Source organism: Ornithorhynchus anatinus, chromosome 21 (genome assembly GCF_004115215.2).
Source record: "Ornithorhynchus anatinus isolate Pmale09 chromosome 21, mOrnAna1.pri.v4, whole genome shotgun sequence".
NCBI classification, from domain to species: domain Eukaryota; kingdom Metazoa; phylum Chordata; class Mammalia; order Monotremata; family Ornithorhynchidae; genus Ornithorhynchus; species Ornithorhynchus anatinus.
Window position 1 is genome coordinate 23,600,993 of NC_041748.1, and position 23,322 is coordinate 23,624,314.

Consider the following 23,322-nt stretch of genomic DNA (forward strand, 5'->3'; position numbering starts at 1 on the left):
TCGTAAAAACCGATGGCGACTGAATAGAATCGAGGCGACGTACATTTCATTAACAGAATAAATAGGGTGATGTAAATATAGACAGTCGAGCGGACGAGCACGGTGCCGAGGGGATGGGAAGGGAGGGGGGAGGAGCGGAGGGAGATGGGGGAAAAAGAGAGTTAAGCTGCGGAGAGGTGAAGGGGGGGTGGTAGAGGGAGTAGAGGGAGAAGGGGAGCTCAGTCTGGGAAGGCCTCTTGGAGGAGGTGAGTTTTAAGTAGGGTTTTGAAGAAGGGGAGAAAATCGGCCTGGCGGAGGTGAGGAGGGAGGGCGTTACGGGGCCGCGGGAGGACGCGGCCCGAGGGTCGTCGGCGGGACGGGCGAGGACGGGGGACGACGAGGAGGCGGGCGGCGGAGGAGCGGAGCGTGCGGGGTGGGCGGTGGAAAGAGAGAAGGGAGGAGAGGTAGGGAGGGGCGAGGTGATGGAGAGCCTCGAAGCCTAGAGTGAGGAGTTTCTGTTTGGAGCGGAGGTCGACGGGCGACCGCCGGAGGTGTTTAAGAAGGGGAGTGACAGGCCCGGAGCGTCTCTGCGGGAAGATGAGCCGGGCGGCGGAGTGAAGAATAGACCGGAGCGGGGCGACAGAGGAGGAAGGGAGATCGGAGAGAAGGCCGACGCGGTAGTCTAGCCGGGATATGACGAGAGCCCGTAGCGGTAAGGTGGCCGTCCGGGTGGAGAGGAGAGGGCGGATCTCGGCGATATCGTAGAGGTGAGACCGGCGGGTCTCGGCAACGGATAGGACGCGTGGGGCGAACGAGAGAGACGAGTCGAGGACGACACCGAGATCGCGGGCCCGAGAGACGGGAAGGACGGTCGTGCCGTCGACGGCGATAGGGAAGTCCGGGAGAGGACCGGGATCGGGAGGGAAGATGAGGAGCTCGGTCTCGCTCACGTCGAGTTTTAGATGGCGGGCCGACATCCGGGCGGAGACATCCCGGAGGCGGGAGGAGATGCGAGCCCGAAGGGAGGGGGAGAGGACGGGGGCGGAGATGTAGATCTGCTCCAGGTCTCCTCGCTCCCGGCCCCGCGCTTTTTCCACCAGTCCGCATTGCTCCCCTCATAAGGGCTTTGCCCAGAGCAGGGCCTTGGTGAATGGCAGAGCTCACTGGGGGCAGGGAATCTGTTATTTTGTTCTATTTTATGAATATTAATAATAGTATTTGTTAAACGCTTACTGCGTGCCCAGCACTGTTCTAAGCACCGGGGTAGATCCAAGGTAATCAGGTTGTCCCACGTGGGGCTCACAGTCTTCATCCCCGTCTTACAGATGAGGTCACTGAGGCCCGGAGAAGTTAAGTGACTTGCCCGGAGTCACCCGGCCGACAGGCGGCGGAGCGGGGATTAGAACCCGCGACCTCTGACTCCCAAACCCGGGCTCTTTCCACTAAGCCATGCTGCTTCTCTACCAAGAAGAGAATGTCTCCCCTTCTCCCACTCCCTTCTGCATCCTCCTGACTCGCTCCCTTCATTCATCTCCTCTCCCAGCCCCACGCCACTCAAGTCCCCATCCGTAATTTATTTATATTAACGTCCGTCTCCCGTCTAGACCGTAAGCTCGCCGTGGGCAGGGGATGCATCCGTTTATTGTTGTAGTCTCCCAAGTGCTTAGGGAAGCAGCGTGGCTCAGTGGCAAGAGCCCGGGCCTGGGAGTCCGAGGTCGTGGGTTCGAATCCCAGCTCTGCCCCTTGTCTGCTGTGTGACTGTGGGCAAGTCACTTCTCGGCGCTTCAGTGACCTCATCTGTAAAATGAGGATGAAGACTGTGAGACTCACGTGGGGCAATCTGATTATTCATTCAACAGTATTTATTGAGCGCTTATAAAGTGCAGAGCACTGGACTAAGCGCTTGGAATGTACAAGTCGGCGACAGATAGAGACGGTCCCCGCCCTCCGACGGGCTCGCGGTCCGATCGGGGGAGACGGGCGGACGAGGACGATGGCGATGAATAGAGTCGAGGGGAAGGACGTCTCGTAAAAACGATGGCGAATAAATAGGATCGGGGTGATGTACATCTCATTAAACAAAATAAATAGGGGGATGAAGATCCATACAGATGAGCGGACGAGTACGGTGTCGAGGGGGTGGGACGGGAGAGGGGGAGGAGGAGAGGGAAAGCGGGGAGAAGAGGGTTCGGCTGCGGAGAGGTGAAGGGGTGGTAGAGGGAGCAGAGGGAAAAAGGGGGGAGCTCAGTGTGGGAAGGCCTCTCGGAGGAGGTGAGCTTTAAGTAGGGATTCGAAGAGGGAAAGAGAATCGGTCCGGCGGAGGCGAGGAGGGAGGGCGTTGCGGGACCGCGGGAGGACGCGGCCCGGGGGTCGACGGCGGGACGGGCGAGACCGGGGGACGGCGAGGAGGCGGGCGGCGGAGGAGCGGAGCGTGCGGGGTGGGCTAGTACAAAGAGAGAAGGGAGGAGAGGTAGGAAGGGGCGAGGTAATGGACAGCCTCAAAGCCTAGAGTGAGGAGTTTTTGTTTGGAGCGGAGGTCCATAGGCAACCACTGATTACCCTGTATCTCCCCCAGCGCTCAGAACAGTGCTCTGCACATAATAAGCGCTTAACGAATAGCAAGATTATTAGGACAGGGCTCTGCACGCAGTAAATACAGTTGACTGACTGCCTGGCGGGGAGGCCGCCCTGGGGAGGGAGGACGGAGCGCTCGGGACAAGACCCCGGCGGAGACCCCGACCCCGAGCCCGGGCCCCAGGAGGAGCGTTGGCCTGAGCCGCCGTTCCCCCCGTCGTGCCCCTCTCCCTCCTCTCCGCCTGGAAATGTTTGTGTGGGTTTCACCCATTCCAGTCCTTCTCGGGTTTCTGTCTGGCACTTAAGTCTTACCTAACCAAATGCTTTTCCTCTCACTCATCGCGCCGTGTACTCAGGTGAGCGTGAAATCGGAGGGGAGGCGCGTTTTCCCACAGCCGGGCGGCGGGTTGTGAAACGTGCCGGTGGTGTCTGCGTGCCCGGCCGGCCCCGGGAACCCGAGGGAACGGGGAGAGCGAGCGCGCCAGAGGCCGTCCCTCGGCCTATCCGGGCCATTTCTGGAATAGCAGTAATAATAATAATAATGTTATATTATGCAGGGTAATCGGGTTGTCCCACGTGAGGCTCCCAGTTAACCCCCATTTTACAGACGAGGTAACTGAGACGCAGAGAAGTGAAGTGACTCGCCCGCAGTCGCACAGCTGACAAGTGGCGGAGCCGGGAGTCGAACCCGTGACCTCTGACTCCGAAGCCCAGGCTCTCTCCTCTGAGCCACGCCGCGCTTCGGTAGTATTTATTGAACGCCCCCTGGGCGCAGTGCACTGTGCTGAGTGCTTTGGGAGTACAAAACAAGCGGTGACACGGTCCTCGCTCTCGGGGGGAGGTTACACTGTAGTGAGAGTGACGGGCGTGAAAAGTATTTTCAAGCAGAGTAATCAAGGTAATGATACTAATAGTATTTGTTCAGCGCTTACTACGCGCCAAGCGCTGTACTGAGCACTGGGGTGGATACAGGCAAATTGGGTTGGACGTAGTCCCTGACCCACGTGGGGTTCACAGTCTCAATCCCATTTTGCAGATGAGGGGATTGAGGCACAGAGAAGTGAGGTGATTTGCGCGAGGTCACACAGCAGGCATGTAGTGGAGCCGGGATTAGAACCCATGACCGGGTGACTCCCAGGCCCCTGCTCTATCCACTATGCCCTGCTGCTTCAGTTATTCAGTAAATAATTAAATATACTGTTGAATTCACAAACACGCGTGATTGCTGCTGGTGGATAAGAACGAGTACAGGGAAGATAGAGCGTGTCTGTCAGCTCTGTCGTATTGTATTCTGTCGATCAATCACGTTTATTGAGCACTTACTATGTGCAGAGCACTGTACTAAGCTCTTGGGAGAGTACAATATTACAATAAATACGTTCCCTGCCCACGCTCTGTACAGTTGGAAGCGCGTAGTAAGCGCTCAGTGGTTAGCATCGGTGATGATGATGGTGGAAGGTGTGAATTCCATATCGGCGGATGATAATAATAATAATGTTGGTATTGGTTAAGCGCTTACCATGTGCAAAGCCGTGTTCTAAGCGCTGGGGGGATACAAGGTGAACAGGTCGGCCCACGTGGGGCTCGCAGTTTTTAATCCCCATTTTACAGATGAGGTAACTGAGGCCCAGAGAAGTTAAGTGGCTTGCCCAAAGGCACACAGCTGGCAAGCGGCGGAGCCGGGATTCGAACCCACTTACTGTGTGCAGAGCACTGCACTGAGCTCTTGGGAGAGTACGATATTATGATCGACACATTCCCTGCCCACGCCCTGTACAGTTGTAAGCACAGAGTAAGCGCTCAGTGAATAGCACTGGTGATGATGATGGTGGAAGGCGTGGAATCCGTATCGGCGGATCATATTCTCCAGAGAGGGGAGGGCGGGAGGTGGGGGCACCCGGGCGGCCCCCCGGCCCCAGAGGATGCTTGTGCCACCCCTTGAGCGGTCCCGCCTCCCAATCCTCTCTACCCTCCTCCTCTCTTCAGCGCTCCCCCGATGGCCAATTTATTTATTTTATTTAATAGTACTTATTGAGTGCTTACTATGTGCAGAGCGCTGTACTAAGCGCTTGGAATGGACAAATGGGCAGCCCTTCACTGGTCAGGGCCCTGGCCGGGCTCCCGGCGGCCCCGACCACGGTAGAGAACGGTGTTTTCCCCCCGTTGGAGCGGCACCGCTCTCCTTTTTTTTCTTTTCTTTCTTCTTTTTATGGCATTTGTTAAGCGCTTAGCATGTGACATGCCGGGCACTGTACTAAACGCTGGGGGAGATACGAATTGCCGAGGTTGGACTTAGTCCCCATCCGTCACGGGGCTCTCAGCTTTAATCCCCGTTTTACAGATGAGGTAACCGAGGCCCAGAGAAGTCCAGGGTCTCCCAGCAGACAAGTGGAGGAGCCGGGCTTAGAACCCAGGTCTTTTTGACTTTTTCTGTCTCTCTCCGTGCCCCGGCCCACACACCACAAGCCATGTGGGAGTTTTTAAACGCACCCTGGCGTGTCTGGCTGGCCCCCAGCGGCCCGTGGTGGACGGGGACGGCCAGGGCCGGCTTGGGGCGGCCGAGCCCCCCCCCCTCCGTCATCCCCCCATCCTGTGCCGTTTCTGCTGCTGGGGGTGGTGTTTGTGTTTGGTCCCTCGGGGCATCACCGGGCACACGGCCCCATTGAGTTTCATCCTGTTTTCGCAGGGCCCTTTTTCCTATTTGCATCCGTCGCTCCGGACTCCGTTCCTGTTCCCGCAAGCATCCGCGGCCCCTCACACCGAGCGTCCCCGGCAGGCAGACTGGGCGAGGGCGTCCTCGACCCCGTCCCTCCATCCCGTCGCCCACCGGGCCGCCCCTCGGGCCCCGGGGGGTGGAGCGGCCGGTCCCGGAACCGATTCCTCCCGGGGGGACCGCGCCCCGACCGCCGTTGGAACGCCGAAGCCTCGGTGTGGGGGGTCAGACCCCCCTGCTCCTACCCCCTCCCTCTTTCCCCCGCCCTGCCGACACCCCTCTCCCCCCTCCGGGTCAGTGCAGAGCTGAGCCCCATGTGAGACGTGGCCTGAATAACTTGTATCTACCCCAGTGTTGAGAACAGTGCCCGGCACGGGGTTAGCACTTACCCAAGACCATTTTTAAAACAACCTAAAAAAACCAGAAACGTTCCTGGCTTCCTTTGGCTCCGCTCACAGAAGGCACTCGGTGGACACTCTTGATTGGTTGCCTTTTTTTAGTGGTATTTAATAATCACGGCATTTGTTAAGCGTCTACTATGTGCCGAGCACGGTACTAAGCTCTGGGGTCGGCACGACACGGTCCTTGTTCCACGTGGGGCTCGCAGTCCTCATCTCCATGAGGTAACTGAGGCCCAGTGAAGTGACTTGCCCAAGGTCACCCAGCCGGCAAGTGGCGGAGCCTGGATTAATAATAATATTGGTAGTGGTTAAGCGCTTACTCTGTGCAGGGCACTGTTCTGAAAGCTGGGGTAGATCCAGAGTCATCAGGTTGTCCCACGTGAGGCTCACAGTCTTAATCCCCATTGGACGGACGAGGGAACGGAGGCCCGGAGGAGTGACTCGCCCACAGTCACCCAGCTGCCAAGTGGCAGAGCCGGGATTAGAACCCATGACCTTCGAGTCCCGAGCCCGGCCTCTCTCCACCGAGCCACGCTGCTTTTCACCGACGGCCTCTTGATGGGTTGTCTCGCCGGCCCTGGTTACCTCGGAAGCGACTGAGGGGCCAGGCCCGATGGCTCTGTCCGCAGCGGAGCCGTTCGGAACGAAGCGGTCTGTGCCGGCCCTTATTTCGGACTCTTGATCCCGGTGAAAGATTCCATCTGTTCTGAGCGATAACCGCCGGCTGCCGGGCCCTGCGCTGAGCGCTTGGGAAAGGGCAGCCGAAACCCGAGACGCGTTCCCTGTCCGCTACTACGGGCTTCCGCCCTGCTGGCCTCTGCGCCTTCCCGATGGGAGGATCCCCCCCCCCCCCCCCGCTGGCATTTCGCCGGCGCCCCGGACGATCACACAGTTAATCAACGAGGCGTATTCGTTGAGCGTTTACTTTGTGCGGAACATTGGGAGAGAACGGTACAACAGAGCTGGTGGACACATTCCCTGACACGACGAGCTCACGGTCTAGAGAGGCGGCGTGGCTCAGTGGGGAGAGGCCGGGCTTTGGAGTCAGAGGTCATGAGTTCGAATCCCGGCTCTGCCGCTTGTCAGCCGTGTGACCGTGGGCGAGTCACTTCACTTCCCTGGGCCTCAGTTACCTCATCTGTAAAATGGGGATGAAGGCCGGGAGCCCCACGTGGGACAACCTGATTCCCCTGTGTCTACCCCAGCGCTTAGAACAGTGCCGTGCACATAGTAAGCGCTTAACAAATACCAGCGTTATTAGAGGGTCCCACCTGGTCCACGGCAGCCACCCTAGGCCCCCTATAATGTAGCTTCAGCGGTGTCCATTCCAAGCGCTTAGTACAGTGCTCTGCACATAGTAAGCGCTCAATAAATACCACTGAATGAATGATTCTAATACTAATAATAACGTGGGTATTTGTTAAGCGCTTACTATGTGCCGAGCACTGTTCTAAATGCCGGAGGACATACGGGGTCATCAGGTTGTCCCACGTGAGGCTCACAGTTGATCCCCATTTTGCAGAGGAGGTCACTGAGGCCCAGAGAAGTGAAGTGACTTGCCCACAGTCACCCAGCTGACAAGCGGCGGAGCCGGGATTCAAACCCATGACCTCTGGGCTCTTTCCACTGAGCCACGCTGCTTCTCTCATAATAGTGTTGGTATTTGTTGAGCGCTTACTATGTGCAGAGCACCGTTCTAAGCGCTGGGGTGGATCCAGGGTCATCAGGTCGTCCCACGTGAGGCTCACAGTTAATCCCCTTTTTCCACATGAGGTCACTGAGGCCCAGAGAAGTGAAGTGACTCGCCCACAGTCACACAGCTGCCAAGTGGTGGAACCCACGACCTCTGACTCCCAAGCCCGGGCTCTTTCCACTGAGCCGCGCCGCCTGCCCCCGTTTTCCAGAGGCGGATCTCTTGTCCTGTCTCCGTCCGGGCCCCGGTGGACTCTTGGATGGGCAGAGAGTCCGCGAAACAGTCCCGCCAGCTCCGGGCCCGGAGGCCGGGGGGCGAGGAGACCGTGGGGGAGAAGTCACAGTGTTAAGGACCCCCCGGCCCCGTCCTCCGACCCCTCCCCACGTCGCCCCGGCCCGCCGCTCGGCACCTCCCGATTCGGGTCCCAGAGGACCGAGGGGCAGGGAGGTGAGTTTAGCCGGAGCTGAACTCTGGGTGGGCTTGGGGGGAGCGGCGGATGCGAGCGAGACCCGTCCCCTCCCCTCGGCCCTCCTGTTTTGACCCGGAGCCCCAGGCGCGCGTCTGAAGCCTCGGCGTTTAACCTTACGTGCGGGAGGTGAGAGGAGGAGGCGGTGTGGGTGGTGTGGGCGGGGGCCGGGGTCGGGGCCGGGGGGGTGGCCCAGCTATGGGAGGTATGCCTTTGAAACAAAATCACCTTGGCCGTCCGGAGGCCTCCCGTCCCAGGTCCCTGGAGCTCGGAGGCGGCATCGCCGGCCCTCGGCGGCCCCGGGCACCGCATTCATTCGTTCATTCATCCCATGGTATTTATTGAGCGCTTACTGTGTGCAGAGCACTGTACTAAGGGCTTGGAATGAACGAGTCGGCGACAGATAGAGACGGTCCCCGCCCTCTGACGGGCTCCCGGTCCGATCGGGGGACACGGACGGACGAGAACGATGGCGATAGATAGAGTCGAGGGGAAGAACGTCTCGTAAAAACAACGGCGACTGAATAGAATCGGGGCGATGTGCATGTCGTTAACAGAATAAACAGGGTGGTGAAAATACAGACGGTCGAGCGGACGAGTACGGTGCCGAGGGGAGGGGAAGGGAGAGGGGGAGGACCGGAGGGAGATGGGGGGAGAAGAGGGTTAAGCCGCGGAGAGGTGAAGGGGCTGTAGAGGGAGCAGAGGGAGAAGGGGAGCTCAGTGTGGGAAGGCCTCTCGGAGGAGGTGAGCTTTAAGTAGGGTTTCGAAGAGGGGAAGAGAACGGGTCCGGCGGAGGCGAGGAGGGAGGGCGTTCCGGGACCGCGGGGGGACGCGGCCCGGGGGGTCGACGGCGGGACGGGCGAGACCGGGGGACGGCGAGGAGGCGGGCGGCGGAGGAGCGGAGCGTGCGGGGTCCGGGGTGGGAGGGGAGGCCCGGCCTCCAGAAACGTTCCCGCCGCCCTCGGGGCTCGGGAGGGGTAGCCGTGTGCATCCGTCCGGACCCCGGAGCGGGGCCCTCCGGGCCCGGCCGAGAGTAGCCGACGCGCTCGGCGCTGACCAGGCCCGGGTGGTCCCTCCTCTTCTTCCACGGGCTCCCCCGGGCGGGCCGGGCGCGGCCGTGGCGGGCGGGGGCCGGGGGTTCCGGCCGCAGGAGCCCTCCCGGGACCCCGGAGGCCGTTGGGCCTCGGAACCTTTGACCTCCCGGAGCACAAATAAGGCCTCGGTGGACCGGCCGCTTAATCTCCCGGACGGGGGAGTGAAGGGGGCTCGCCCCGGGGGCCCCGGAGGGGGTCTGATCGGAACTGATAGCACAGCCACGGCCAGCTGCTCTGCCTCTTGGGTTTCACGCTTCCCCTGGAACAACGCCAGGGCTCGGAGCCGCCGCGGTGCCGGACCGGCCGGGGCATTTCTTGAGCGCCCGTTGGGTACAGAGCGGCGCGGCCTAGTGGATGGACCCGAGCCTGGGGGTCAGGATACTAATGATGCTGCTATTCGTTAAGCGCCGACTATGTGCCGAGCACCGTTTTAAGCGCCGGGGTAGATGCGGGGTGGTCGGGCTGTCCCACGTGGGGCTCACACCATCCCCATTTTACGGATGAGGGAGCTGAGGCACGGAGCAGTGAAGTGACTTGCCCCAGGTCACACAGCAGACAAGTGGCGGAGGCAGGATTAGAACCCACGTCCTCCGACTCCCAAGGCCCGCGCTCTTTCCACAAAGCTCCGCCGCTTCAAGTAGAAGGCAGGAAGAAAGGTGAGAAGAGGGAGGCCGGGCCCGGAGAGGCTAATCTGGGAATCATCCGTGTAGATGTTTTTGATCCCGGCTCCGCCACTAATCGGCTGTGTTATCTTGGGTAAGTCATTTCCCCTCTCTGGGCCTCAGTTCCCTCATCTGTATAACGGGAATTGAGACCGTGAACCCCCATGTGGGTCGGGGACCGCGTCCAAACCGATTTGCCCGTAATAATGATAACTGTGGTTATTTGTTAAGCGCTTACTGTGTGCCAAGCACTATTCCAAGTGCTGGGATAGATACAGGGTGATCAGATTGGACACGATCCCCGTCGCACCTGGGGCTCACGGTCTCAATCCCCATTTTACAGATGAGATAACTGAGGCTCAGAGAAGTGACTCACCCCAGATCACGTGGCAGAGCCGGGATTAGAACCCACATCCTCTGCCTCCCAGACCCGTGCTCTTTCCACTGGATCGTGCTGCTTCCCCATCCACCGCAGCGCTTAATAATAGTAATAATAATAACCATGTGGGTATCGGTTAAGCGCTTACTCGGTGCCGAGCACCGTTCTGAGCGCTGGGGGAGATACAGCGTGAGAAGCAGCGTGGCTCAGTGGAAAGAGTACGGGCTTTGGAGTCAGAGGTCATGAGTTCGAATCCCAGCTCTGCCACTTGTCAGCTGTGTGACTTTGGGCAAGTCACTTAACTTCTCTGTGCCTCAGTTACCTCATCTGTAAAATGGGGATTAAGACTGTGAGCCCCACGTGGGACAACCTGATCCCCCTGTGTCTACCCCAGCGCTTAGAACAGTGCTCGGCACATAGTAAGCGCTTAACAAATACCAACATTATTATTACAGGGTGATCAGGTTGTCCCACGTGAGGCTCACGGTTAATCCCCATTTTACAGATGAGGGAACCGAGGCACAGAGAAGTTGGCCACAGTCACACAGCTGACAAGTGGCAGAGCCGGGAGTCGAACCCATGACCTCTGACTCTGAAGCCAGGCTCTTTCCACTGAGTCGCGCTGCTTAATACAGTGCCTGGCACATAGTAAGCACTTGAGAATGACCGCAGTTATTATTATCATTATTACAAGGCAGCGAGGCCTACTGGAAAGAGCCCGGACGTGGCAGTCGGGAGACCCGCCGTTGTGACCCTTGGGCAGGTCATTGCGTTCCGGGCCCCGGTCTCCTCATCTGTACAGCGGGATAAGGTCCCTGCCCCGGCTCGTAACCTGGGAGCCTCTGGGGCGGCAGAAATGGTATCCGAGCTGACTGATGCCTGATCGACCCCGTGTGAGTGCTCAGTGATGATAATAACCATAATAATAATAATAATACCCATCTAGGTACCGGCCCCCGTACTGAGCGCTGCGATAGATAGAAGACTTGCAGATCGGACACAATCCCTCTCGCACATCGGGTTCCCAATATAAAGTTAATACCATAACAGTGATTATTATTAGGCCGTAAGCCCGTTGAGGACGAGGAATGCGTACATCAGTCGATCCATCAATGGTATCTATTCAGTAGTATTTATTGAGCGCTTACTGTAATAATGTTGGTATTTGTAAAGCGCTCACTATGTGCGGAGCACTGTTCTAAGCGCCGGGGTAGGTACAGGGTGATCGGGTTGTCCCACGTGAGGCTCACGATCTTCATCCCCATTTTACGGATGGGGTAACTGAGACCCAGAGAAGCGAAGTGACTTGCCCACAGTCGCACAGCTGGCGAACGGCGGAGCTGGGATTCGAACCCATGACCCGTGACTCCCAAGCCCGGGCTCCTTCCACTGAGCCACGCTCCTTCTCCGGGCAGCGGAGTGAAGTGTGCGGGCTGGGTTGCGGTAGGAGAGTCGCGAGGGGAGACCGGAGTTAAGTGAGACGGGAGGCAGGGAGGTCGGCAAGGAAGCTGCTACAATCATCACGGCGGGGCCGGGGAAGGGCGAGAGGACTTGGCTCGCTCTCGGCCCGTGGTCCCGGTCCGGGACCACGGTGCTCTGCCGTACTCCCCGGGGCCGAGCCGGACCCCGGGGCTCGGACGTCCTGGCCCACTCCCAGACCGGTACCCGCCTGCCCGCCGGCCGAGGTCCGGGGCGTTAGCGGGGCTCGCCCCGTCGCGGACGCGGCCTCCCCAGCTGGATCTCCCGCTCCCCAAAGGGACCGGGGGAGGCCAGGAAACGCCGTCAGCCGTCATCTGCCCCATCTCCAGACTTTTCTCTCAATACACAAAGAAATACAGCGGTAGGAAGTTGTTTCACATCCGAGGCGAGATAAGGTCCCCGGAGGTTTATTATTGTTGCGGCCCGATAGCGTCGGGGCTGGGGAACGCGGGCGAGGAGGCTTAGCCGATCGCGGGCCCCGGGGACAGCCCCGGGGGAAGACAGACGGATAGCCGTCGGAGTGCCGGCGGTTTCAATCACCCCGGGCCGGGAGGGAGCGTGGTCTCCGTCCGACGGCGCAGGTGCCCCCGGGGGCGTCCAGATGCGACCGTGCCGGGGGACCGGAGGGGCCGGGCTGCAGGGCTTCTGGGCGTCTCACGTTGGGGTCGAATTCCACCCCGGGGGGACCGGCCACCGGCCGGCCGCCTCAGCCGCCCTCTCGGGGTGTTGGTTTCGGGGCAGCCCCGAGAAGGCGCCGGGCCCGAAGCCTTCGCGTTCCCCGACGGAGGGGCCCCTTCGGTCCTGGGGTTGGGTCATCGGGTCTCCTTCGCGGACGGCCACCGCTCCTCCCAACATCCCGTCCCCCCAGCTTGACCAGCCGGCCCCCCACGGGCCGGCACCGAAGCCTTTCCGCCTCGGCTGCTCTGTGGGGGAAGGAAATTTCGGGTGCCGTCTCGTTTTAGAAAAACCCTTAGATGGAGGGAAGGGTCACCGCTGAAAAGGAAAAGGGCGAGTCACTTAAATACCACAAACACCACTTAACTCTTCTGTGCCTCAGTTCCCTCACCTGTAAAATGGGCCCCCCTCTAGACTATGAGCCCGTTGAGGGCCGGGATTGTCACTTTTTATTGCTGTACTGTAGTTCCCCAAGCGCTTACTACGGTGCTCTGCACACAGTCGATGCTCAGTAAATACCACTGAATGAGTGACGTGGACCGTGTCCAACCTGATGGTCTTGTATCTATCTACCTCAGCGCTCAGTACGGTGCCTGGCACATAGTATGCGCTTAACGAATAGGTAGAACGCGGCTTAGGGGAAGGAGCCCGGGCTTGGGAGTCAGAGGTGGTGGGTTCTGATCCCTCCTCCGCTGCCGTTCAGCTGTGTGACATTGGGCTCTTCTCTGAGCCTCGGTTCCCTCATCTGTAAAATGGGGATGAAGACCGTGAGCCCCACGTGGGACAAGCTGATGACCCTGTATCTCCCCCAGCGCTTAGAACAGTGCTGAGCACACAGTAAGCGCTCAACACAGACCGTAATTATTATTATTATTATCACCAGCTAATTGGGCTGGACACAGTCCCCTACCCACGTGGGATTCGCAATCCCCATTTTACAGACGAGGTGAAGGCACGGAGAAGTGAAGTGACTTGCCTAAGGTCACGCGGTAGACAAGTGGCAGAGCCGGGATTAGAACACAGGTCCTCCCACGCCCCGGCCTGTGTCCTCTCCACCAGGTCACGTTGTTTGTAGTCAGCACTTAAAAAATCAGAGAAAGGTGGAAATCACCGGTTTTCCAGGGCGTTAGGGTGGTGGGTGTCCAGGCAGGACCCCCTCCCTCACTCCGTCCCCCCCAAGGGTCCCGCTGCCGTCGTGGGAAGCAGCGTGACCCGGTGGCAAGAGGCCGGGCCTGGGAGTCGGAGGACCCAGGTTCTGATCCCAGTTCTGCCACATACCTGCTGTAGGACCCTGGGCAAGTCACCCAACTTCTCTAATGCCTCGGTTCCCTCATCTGCAAAATGGGGATTCGATACCTGTTCTCTCTCCTATCTAAACCGTGAGCCCCTTGTGAGACTTGACTATTCTGTGCCTACCCCAGAGTTTAGTATAATAATAATAATAATGTTGGTATCTGTTAAGCGCTTACTACGTGCCAAGCGCTGGGCTACTACGAGGTCATCAGGTTGTCCCACATGGGGCTCACCGTCTTCATCCCCATTTTCCAGATGAGGTCACTGAGGCCCAGAGAAGTGAAGTGACTTGCCCAAAGTCACACAGTTGACAAGTGGCAGAGCCGGGATTAGAACCCACGACCCCTGGCTCCCAAGCCCGGACTCCTGCCACTAAGCCAGGCTGCTTCTAGTGCTTGGCACATAGTGAGCGCTTAACAAATTAATACTATGTTCTACGACTCTGAGTACTAGCAGAGTAAGTGCTTAATATCACGGCGTGGCTCAGTGGAAAGAGCCCGGGCTTCGGAGTCAGAGGTCATGGGTTCGGATCCCGGCTCGGCCCCTTGTCAGCTGGGTGACTTTGGGCGAGTCACTTCACTTCTCGGTGCCTCAGTTCCCTCATCTGGAAAATGGGGATGAAGACCGCGAGCCCCACGTGGGACAACCTGATTCCCCTGTGTCTCCCCCAGCGCTTAGAACGGTGCCCGGCGCGTAGTAAGCGCTTAACAAATACCAACATTATTCATTATTATGATTATTATGGGTCTCGTGCCGGATCTGATAAGGCATTTTCGATATTGTGATGTTCCCGTCTGACCAGTCGGTCGATGGACTAAGCCGGGGTTTCCATCGAGTGCTGATTGTGGGCTGGGGTCTGTGAGGGAGGACTAGGGAGTGTCCGCCGGCATTCGAATCAATCAGAGCTATCGATCGAGTGCCTAGTGTCTGCAGAGCACTGTGCTAGGGCCCCTGGGGTCAGTCGTTACATCAGATTTATTGAGCACTTAATATCTGCGGAGCACTGTGTTAAGCTCTCGGGAGAGTACGATATAGGAGTTGGAAGGACACATTCCTTGCCCGTAGCGAGTCGATTAGACCGTAAGCCCGTCAGTGGGCAGCGATTCACCCTGTCTGTTACCGAATTGTTCATTCCAAGCGCTTAGTACAGTGCTCTGCCCGTAGTAAGCGCTCAGTAAATACTGTCGAATGAACGAACGCGCATACTACGGTCTAGAGGGAGAGACAGACATGAGTACAAATAAATCTATTGTGGATATGTACGTAATAGCAGTATTTGTTAAGCGCTTCCTGTGTGCCAGGCACTGTATTGAGCGCTGGGGTGGATACAAGATAATCGGGTTGGACACAGTCCCTGTCCCACGTGGGGCTCACGGTCTCAATCCCCATTTTCCAGATGAGGGAACTGAGGCCCAGAGAAGGGAAGCCACTTGCTGCCCAAGGTCACCCAGCAGACCGGTGGCGGAGCCGGGATTAGAACCCACGACATAAGTGCAGTGGGGCTGAGGGAGGGGTGAATAAAGGGCGTAAATGACGGCAACGCAGAAGAGGAAATGTAGTCAGCATCAGTCAGAGAGTCCCTTCTTCATTCAGTGGTATTTATTGAGCGCTTACTATGTGCAGAGCACTGGACTAAGCGCTTGGAACGGACAGATCGGCAGCAGATCGAGACGGTCCCTGCCCTTTGACGGGCTTCCGGTCTGATCGGGGGAGACGGGCGGGCGAGGACGATGGCGGTAAATAGAGTCGAGGGGAAGAACGTCTCGTAAAGACAATGGCAAATAAATAGAATCTGTGCGCAGAGCACTGTTGTAAGCGCTCGGGTGAGCCCGCCAGCGACAGGAGACCCGATCCCCAACCTGTTCGGACCCCACGGTCTGGCCGGGGAGACGGCATTTCCCACCTCCTTAGGTTCCCGGCTCCTCGATGTAGGGTTTTAGCCGCGGAATGTTTCCGGAGAGTCGCGTTCGGAGGCGCAGCCGCGGAGATCAAAGCCGCCCAAGAGACGCTCGGCTTCTAACGCCCTTTTCCCTTAGGTCGGGCTCCCGAGACCAAGGCTCTGAACCTGCGGGAGGTGGGCGTGGAGCTGAACCCGAGCTCCCGGAAGATCATCGTCGACGCCGGGGAGACCACCTCGCTGCCCCACGTCTACGCCATCGGGGACGTCGCCGAGGTAACGTCGCCCGCCACCGAGGGGGCGTCGGGACGGCCAGCTGGCGCTGACGAGGCGCGACGGGCTGAGGATGGTGATTCTAGGAGGGCTGACGGAAGGGTGGGCGACTCCGCCCGGGGAAGCGGGCACTGTCGAGCGGAAAGAGCCCGGCCCTGGGAGTTGGGGGGCCTGGGTTCTAATCCCGGCTCTGCCACGTGTCTGCACTGTGACCTTCGGCGAGTCTCTTGACCTCTCTGGACCTCAGTTGGGTCATCCGCCAAGTGGGGATGAAGAGGGTGAGCCGGGGACCGCGTCCACCCCGGCGTTTAGAACAGCGCTCGGCACACAGCGCTTCGTGGACTGGGAGTCAGAAAGACGTGGGTTCTAATTCCCACTCTGCCACACAATAATGTTGGTATTTGTTAAGCGCTTACCGGGTGCCGAGCGCTGTCCTGAGCGCTGGGGCTGATACAGGGTAATGGGGTTGTCCCATGTGGGGCTCCCCGTCTGCGTCCCCATTTTACAGATGAGGTAACTGAGGCACAGAGAAGTAAAGTGACTTGCCCACAGTCAGCTGCCAAGTGGGATTCGAACCCATGACCTCTGACTCCCAAGCCCGTGCCCTTGCCACTGAGCCCCCCCTGCTTCTCATGTCTGTCGTGTGACTTTGGGCAAGTCACTTCACTCCCCTGTGCCTCCGTTCCCTCATCTGTAAAATGGGGATTAAAGCCGTGAGCCCCGTGTGCGACAGGGACTGGGTCCGACGTGCCTACCTCGTATCTTCCCCAGCGTTTAGGGCAGCGCTTGGCACACTGTAAGCTCGCTGTGGGCAGGGAATGCATCTGGTGATGGTTGTACTCTCCTCTCCCAAGCACACAAGCGTACAAATACTCCGCACTCAGTAAGTGCTCGATAAATACGACTGAATGAATAAACGAAGCGCTTAACCAATATAGCAGTTATTTATTATAATTATTTGGGAATCTGGACGAACCCCCCCATGGAATCCTGGGGGGACAGGGGACCCCTGGGTCGGGTCCGGTCCACCACGAGGGCGTAACCAGGTCTTCACCTCCCCTCACCACATCCTTTCTAAAATGAGGGATGGTCTGGGTCGCTTAGATGCGGCGCTTCCTGCACCCCAATCAATCAGATGTATTTACTGAGCGCTTACCGTGGGCAGGGCACTGTGCTAAACACTTGGGCGAGTACAGTAAAAGTTGCTTGACATGAAAGTTTACGGGCCTTACAGGGGGAGGCAGGCAGACATATTAATAATAATAACGTTGGTATTTGTTAAGCGCTTACTATGTGCCGAGCACTGTCCTAAGCGCTATCGCTACCGTGTTAGTACAATCTGTATCCCGACCGGATTGTTCCGTCAGCCCCCCTTCCGACCTCCCAACCTCCCGTCTCTCCCCTCGCCAGTCAGTTCTTCGTTCCACTGCCCGGATTGTTTTTCTGCAGGAGCGTTCACCCCCCTCCTCCAAAATCTCATGTCTTTAAATATAAATGTCTATAATTCTGTTTCTCTTAATGCCTTTGGCCTTGTTTTGATGTCTGTCACCCCGCCTCTAGACTGTGAGCTCGGTGTGGGCAGCGACTGTCTCTCTGTATTGCCGAATGGTGATGATAACGATGGCATTCGTTGAGCGCTTACTATGTGCAAAGCACCGTTCTGAGTGCTGGGAAGGATCCAAGGCGATCCGGTCGGCCCACGTGGGGCTCACTGTCTTCCAATTACAGATGGGGCAGCTGAGGCCCAGAGGAAGCGAAGGGACTCGCCCGAAGTCCCACAGCTGACAAGTGGCTGAGCCGGAATTTGAACCCATGGCCAGCACGTAGTACCGTGCTCTGCACACAGTAAGCGCTCAGTAAATACGAGTGAATGAAGAAATGAGTAAATTAAGGATACGGACATAAGTGCTGTGGGGCTGAGGGAGGGATGAATAAAGGGGGCAAATCCGAATGCAAGGGGGACGCAGAAGGGAGAAGAGGAAACGAGCCACTGGGCTGAGCCCTGAAGTAATAATAATATTAAGAGTGGCACTTAATGATAAATTAGTGGTATTTGAGGGCTTATTTTGTGGAGAGCACAGTTCTGAGCACTTGGGAAAAAGCCGTAGCGTGGCTTAGTGGAAAGAGCACGCGTCTGAGAATCCGAGGACCTGTGTTCTAATCTCGGCTCCACCGCTTGCCCGCCGGGTGACCTCGGGCACTTCTCCGGGCCTCGGTTTCCGCGTCTGAAACACGGGAGGTCATTCCCTTTTCTCCCTCCCCGACGGGCTGTGAGCCGTGGGTGGGACGGCGACCGCATCTGACCCGATGATCTTGTATTTACCCCGGCATTTAGCGCGGGGCTCGGCACATATTAAGGGCTTAACAGATACCACAGTGACTGTTATTGGCGGTGGTGGTATTTACCGAGCGCCACCCTGGGCCCAGTGCTTTGTACTAAGTGAGCACTGGAGAAAGTATGAGGAACGGTATGGCTTTTGGTGGAAAGCTCACAGGCCTGGGGGTCTGAGGACCTGGGTTCTAATCCCAGCTCTGTCTCAAGCCTGCTGGGTGACCTTGGGAAAGTCCCCCGCCTTCTCTGTGCCTCAGTTTACTCATCTGTAAGATGGGGATACGATACCTGTTCTCCTTCCTACGTAGACCGCGAGCGCTGCGTGGGACAGACCGTGCCTGACCTGATGATCTCGTATCTTCTCCAGCGCTTCAGACGGCGCTTGACCCAGAGAAGGCACTTAACAAATACCACACTTACGATTATTATGATTATCGGTGCAAGTGTGAAACAAGGAAGTGACACATTCCCTGCTCACGGGGAGCCTACACTCATAATGGATATAACATTATTAATGAAGAGAGGAATCAAGATAAAGAACTGAAAAAAATATATATACGGAGTGCTGAGGATGGGTGTTAGTAAGCTCATAAGTGCTATTATTATTGTAATTATTATCTGAGGGCAGGGATGATGCCTACTTTATTGTGCCCTCCAAAGCGTTTAATACAGTGCTGTGCGTACAGTGAGTGCTCGATAATAATAATAACGTCGGTGTTCGTTAAGCGCTTACATGTGCCGAGCACTGTTCTAAGCGCCGGGGGAGATCCAGGGTCATCAGGTTGCCGCACGTGAGGCTCACAGTGTTCATCCCCGTTTTACGGATGAGGGAGCTGAGGCCCGGAGAAGTGAAGTGACTCGCCCACCGTCACACGGCCGCCAAGTGGCGGAGCCGGGATTCGAACCCATGTCCCCCGACTCCCAAGCCCGGGCTCTTGCCACTGAGCCAAGTCCACTGATCCTGGGACTCTGGAAGCCCTTGGCTTAGGGGAAGCAGTGTGGCCTAGTGGATAGAGCTCAGGCCTGGGAGTCAGAAGGACCTGGGTTCTCATCCTGGCTCGGCCACCTGTCCGCTGTTTGACCTTGGGCAAATCGCTTCACTCCTCTGTGACTCAGTTACCTCGTCTGTAAAAATGGGTTTGAAGACTCCGGGCCCCATGTGGGACAGGCACCGTGTCCAGTCCCACTAGCTTGCATCTACTCCGGTGCTTAGTACAGTGTCCGAAGCGCTTAACAAATACCGTTTCAAAAAAAGCACTTACTAAGTGCCGAAGCACTGTGCGCAGCACTGGGGTGGCCGGAGCTCATCAGGTCAGGCCCAGCCCCACCCCATCCCGGAGCGAGGGAGAGCAGGGCCCTCATCCCCTTTCCACGGATGTGGTCTCGGGGGCCCAGAGAGGTCGAGCGACTTGTCTGAAGTTCATTCGGTAGTATTTATTGAGCGCTTACTATGTGCAGAGCACCGCACCGAGCGCTTGGAACGGACGAGTCGGCGACAGATAGAGACGGTCCCCGCCCTCCGACGGGCTCGCGGTCCGATCGGGGGGAGACGGGCGGACGAGGACGGCGGCGATGGATAGGGTCGAGGGGAAGGACGTCTCGTAAAAACAGTGGCGACTAAATAGAATCGAGGCGACGTGCATGTCGTTAACAGAATAAACAGGGTGATGAAAATACAGGCGGTCGAGCGGACGAGTACGGTGCCGAGGGGAGGGGAAGGGAGAGGGGGAGGAGCGGAGGGAGATGGGGGGAGAAGAGGGTTAAGCCGCGGAGAGGTGAAGGGGCTGTAGAGGGAGAAGGGGAGCTCAGTGTGGGAAGGCCTCTCGGAGGAGGCGAGCTTTAAGTAGGGATTCGAAGAGGGGAAGAGAACGGGTCCGGCGGAGGCGAGGAGGGAGGGCGTTCCGGGACCGCGGGAGGGCGCGGCCCGGGGGTCGACGGCGGGACGGGCGAGACCGGGGGACGGCGAGGAGGCGGGCGGCGGAGGAGCCGGGCGTGCGGGGTGGGCTAGTAGAAGGAGAGAAGGGAGGAGAGGTAGGAAGGGGCGAGGTGATGGACAGCCCTGAAGCCTCACCCGGCGGCAGTCGGGTGGAGAATCCCGGCCGCCCGGGCGTGTCCGTATTCCTAACCTGGTCCCGGTCGCCCCGTTTCCCCTCCGCCGTTGGAGCCGGTCGGCTCCGGGGTTGGCCCGGAGCGGGTTTTTGCAGGGTGACAGCCCTCAGCCCAGCCTTTCAGTCACTTCTATTTACTCTTTGCAGATCCTCTTCTCCCCCGTTTCCCTCTCCTCCTCCCCCTCAGCACCGTACTCGTCCGCTCGACTGTATATATCTTTATCACCCCATTTATTTTGTTTATTTTGTTCAACGAGCTGTACGTCACCCCGATTCTATTTAGTCGCCATCGGTTTTTACGAGACGTCCTTCCCCTCGACCCTATCCATCGCCGCCGTCCTCGTCCGCCCGTCTCCCCCGATCGGACCGCGAGCCCGTCGGAGGGCGGGGACCGTCTCTGTCTGTCGCCGACTCGTCGGTTCCAAGCGCTCGGTACGGTGCTCTGCACATAGTAAGCGCTCAATAAGTACTACTGAATGAATGAATGAATGAATCACTGTATTAAGCCCTTAGGAGAATGCGTGACAGTATAATAATAGTAATGATAACGATAATTACGGTATTCGTTAAGCGCTTACTGTGTGCAAGGCACTGTACAAATGCCGACACAAGTTGGACCCAGTCCCTGCCCGTGAGATAATAATATTTTTGGTACTTGTTAAGCGCTTACTGTGGGCCAGGCACTGTTCCTGACACTGGATGGGGTTCACAGTATTAATCCCCATTTTACGGATGAGGTAACTAATAATAATAATAATGTTGGTACTTGTTAAGCGCCTACTATGTGCAGAGCACTGTTCTAAGCGCTGGGGGAGATACAGGGTCATCGGGTTGTCCCACGTGAGGCGCACAGTCTTCACCCCCATTTTACAGTTGAGGTCACTGAGGCACAGAGAAGTTAAGTGACTGGCCCGCGGTCACACGGCTGCCAAGTGGCCGAGCCGGGATTCGAACCCATGACCGCCGACTCCCGCGCCCGGGCTCTTTCCACTGAGCCACGCTGCTTCTCTCGACTAAAGTCCAGAGAAGTGAAGTGACTTGTCCAAGGTCACGCAACAGCTCGCGCCACGAGCTTCCGCGTGGCTCAGTGGAAAGAGCACGGGCTTTGGAGTCGGGGCTCATGAGTTCGAACCCCAGCTCTGCCGCTTGTCGGCCGTGTGACCGTGGGCGAGTCACTTCACTTCTCTGTGCCTCAGTTCCCTCATCTGTAAAATGGGGATTAAGACCGTGAGCCCCACGTGGGACAACCCGATTCCCCTGTGTCTACCCCAGCGCTTAGAACGGTGCTCGGCACGTAGTAAGCGCTTTAACAAATGCCAACATTATTATTATTATTATTAGAGGGGCCCTTCCAGGCCCCCCAGCCCGGCCGGGCAGAGGGCTCTCGGTGGCCGCCGGTGCCCGCCGGGCCCGGCTGATGTGGGAAGCGTTGGACGGATGAATCCAGACCCCCAGGGTGCCCCGGTCACCCTCTCCCACCCGCCTCGACGTTCTGGAGACTTGGCTCCGGGTCCCCCCGCGCCAGGCGTGGAGGCCGTGCCTTTATCAGAGCCGTGCAGCTGTGCGGAGTGTGAGAGCCCGACGATTCGTCCTCCGCTCGTGAATAGTCCGTAAAACGGATCATTTAACCGTAGGCTTTTGTGTCGATTTTGTCTACGCTCCACCCTAAGATAACACCGTTATTCTTGGCCGAGAACGCTCTGTGTATACGAGCCGTTTCCCCGACGGGCCACGGTGCACAGCTAATAATGTTGGTATTTGTTAAGCGCTTACTAGGTGCACAGCACCGTTCTGAGCGCTGGGGGAGATACGGGGTCATCGGGTCGTCCCACGTGAGGCTCACAGTTAATCCCCATTTTCCAGATGAGGTCGCTGAGGCACAGAGAAGGGAAGCGACTCGCCCACAGTCGCCCGGCTGACAAGTGGCAGAGCCGGGATTCAAACTCATGACCTCTGACTCCCAAGCCCGGGCCCTTTCCACTGAGCCACGCTGCTTCTCTAGAGTCGGGAGCTGCTAGGACGGCCCCTCTCCCAAGAGGGGCTTCCGACGGGTCTGGGGTGACGGGAGGCTGGGGGGTTTTATTGTTTTAATTGTTGTTGGTTAAGGGCGTGCTAGGTGCCAGGCGCTGTACTGAGCGCTGGGGTCGATAGAAGCTCATCAGGTTGGAAACAGTCCTTGTCCCACACGGGACTCACCGTCTTAATCCCCATTTTACAGATGAGGTAACTGAGGCCCAGAGGAGTGAAGCGACGTCCCCAGAGTCATATCGCAGGCAAGTGGAGGAGCAGGAGTATTATTACGGTATTTGTTAAGCGCTTAACTATGTGCCAGGCACTGTACTAAGCGCTGGGATGGATGCAAGCAGATTGGGTTGGACACAGTCCCTGTCCCATGTGAGGCTCACAGTCTCGATCCCCATTTGACAGATGAGGTACTGAGGCCCAGAGAAGTGAAGCGACTTGCCCAAAGTCACACAGCTGACAAGCGGCGGGGTCGGGATTAGAACCCACGACCTCTGACTCCCAAGCCCGGGTGCTTTCCACTGAGCCACGCAGGATTAAAACCCAGGTCCTGCCAACTCCGGGACCCGTAAGGTCGCACTGCTTCTCGGTCTGCAGGTGAGATAGGGATTCACAAGGCCAGAGAGAAACCGAGTCAGGGTCGAGGGGTAGAAACACCAGCGACCAGCAGGACGGCTCAAATAATAATAACGTTGGTATTTGTTAAGCGCTCACTCTGTGCAGAGCACTGTTCTAAGCGCCGGGGGAGATACGGGGTCATCAGGTCGTCCCACGTGAGGCTCCCAGGCTTCATCCCCCTTTTCCAGATGAGGTAACTGGGGCCCGGAGAAGCGAAGTGACTCGCCCGCAGTCCCACAGCTGACAAGCGGCGGGGTCGGGATTTGAACCCGTGACCTCCGACTCCCAAGCCCGGGCTCCTTCCACTGAGCCGCGCTGCTTCTCGCAGCCGCCGGGAAAGAGCACGGGCCTACGAGTCAGGGGACCTAGCTTCGATCGCATGCCGTTCGATCTCGGGCAAATCACTCAACTTCTCTGTGCCTCTGGCTCGGTGGAAAGAGCCCGGGCTTGGGAGTCGGAGGTCATGGGTTCGAATCCCGGTTCTGCCGCTTGTCAGCCGTGTGGCTGTGGGCAAGTCACTTCACTTGGCTGTGCCTCAGTTACCTCATCTGTAAAATAGGGATTAACCGTGAGCCCCACGTGGGACAACCTGATGACCCCGTATCTCCCCCAGCGCTTAGAACGGTGCTGTGCACATAGTAAGCGCTTAACAAATACCAACGTT

General features: G+C 58.0%; 1 protein-coding gene across 2 annotated transcripts in view; it reads left to right on the forward strand.

Annotated features, from left to right (window-relative positions):
• TXNRD2 (thioredoxin reductase 2) overlaps positions 1–23,322 on the forward strand; it is a 93,909-nt gene that overhangs the window by 52,741 nt on the left and 17,846 nt on the right. For both annotated transcript variants that reach the window (XM_029049048.2, XM_029049049.2), the window contains one exon: positions 15,445–15,581. In XM_029049048.2, the coding sequence (XP_028904881.1) occupies positions 15,445–15,581 (137 nt within the window). The remainder of the gene's footprint in view (positions 1–15,444; positions 15,582–23,322) is intronic.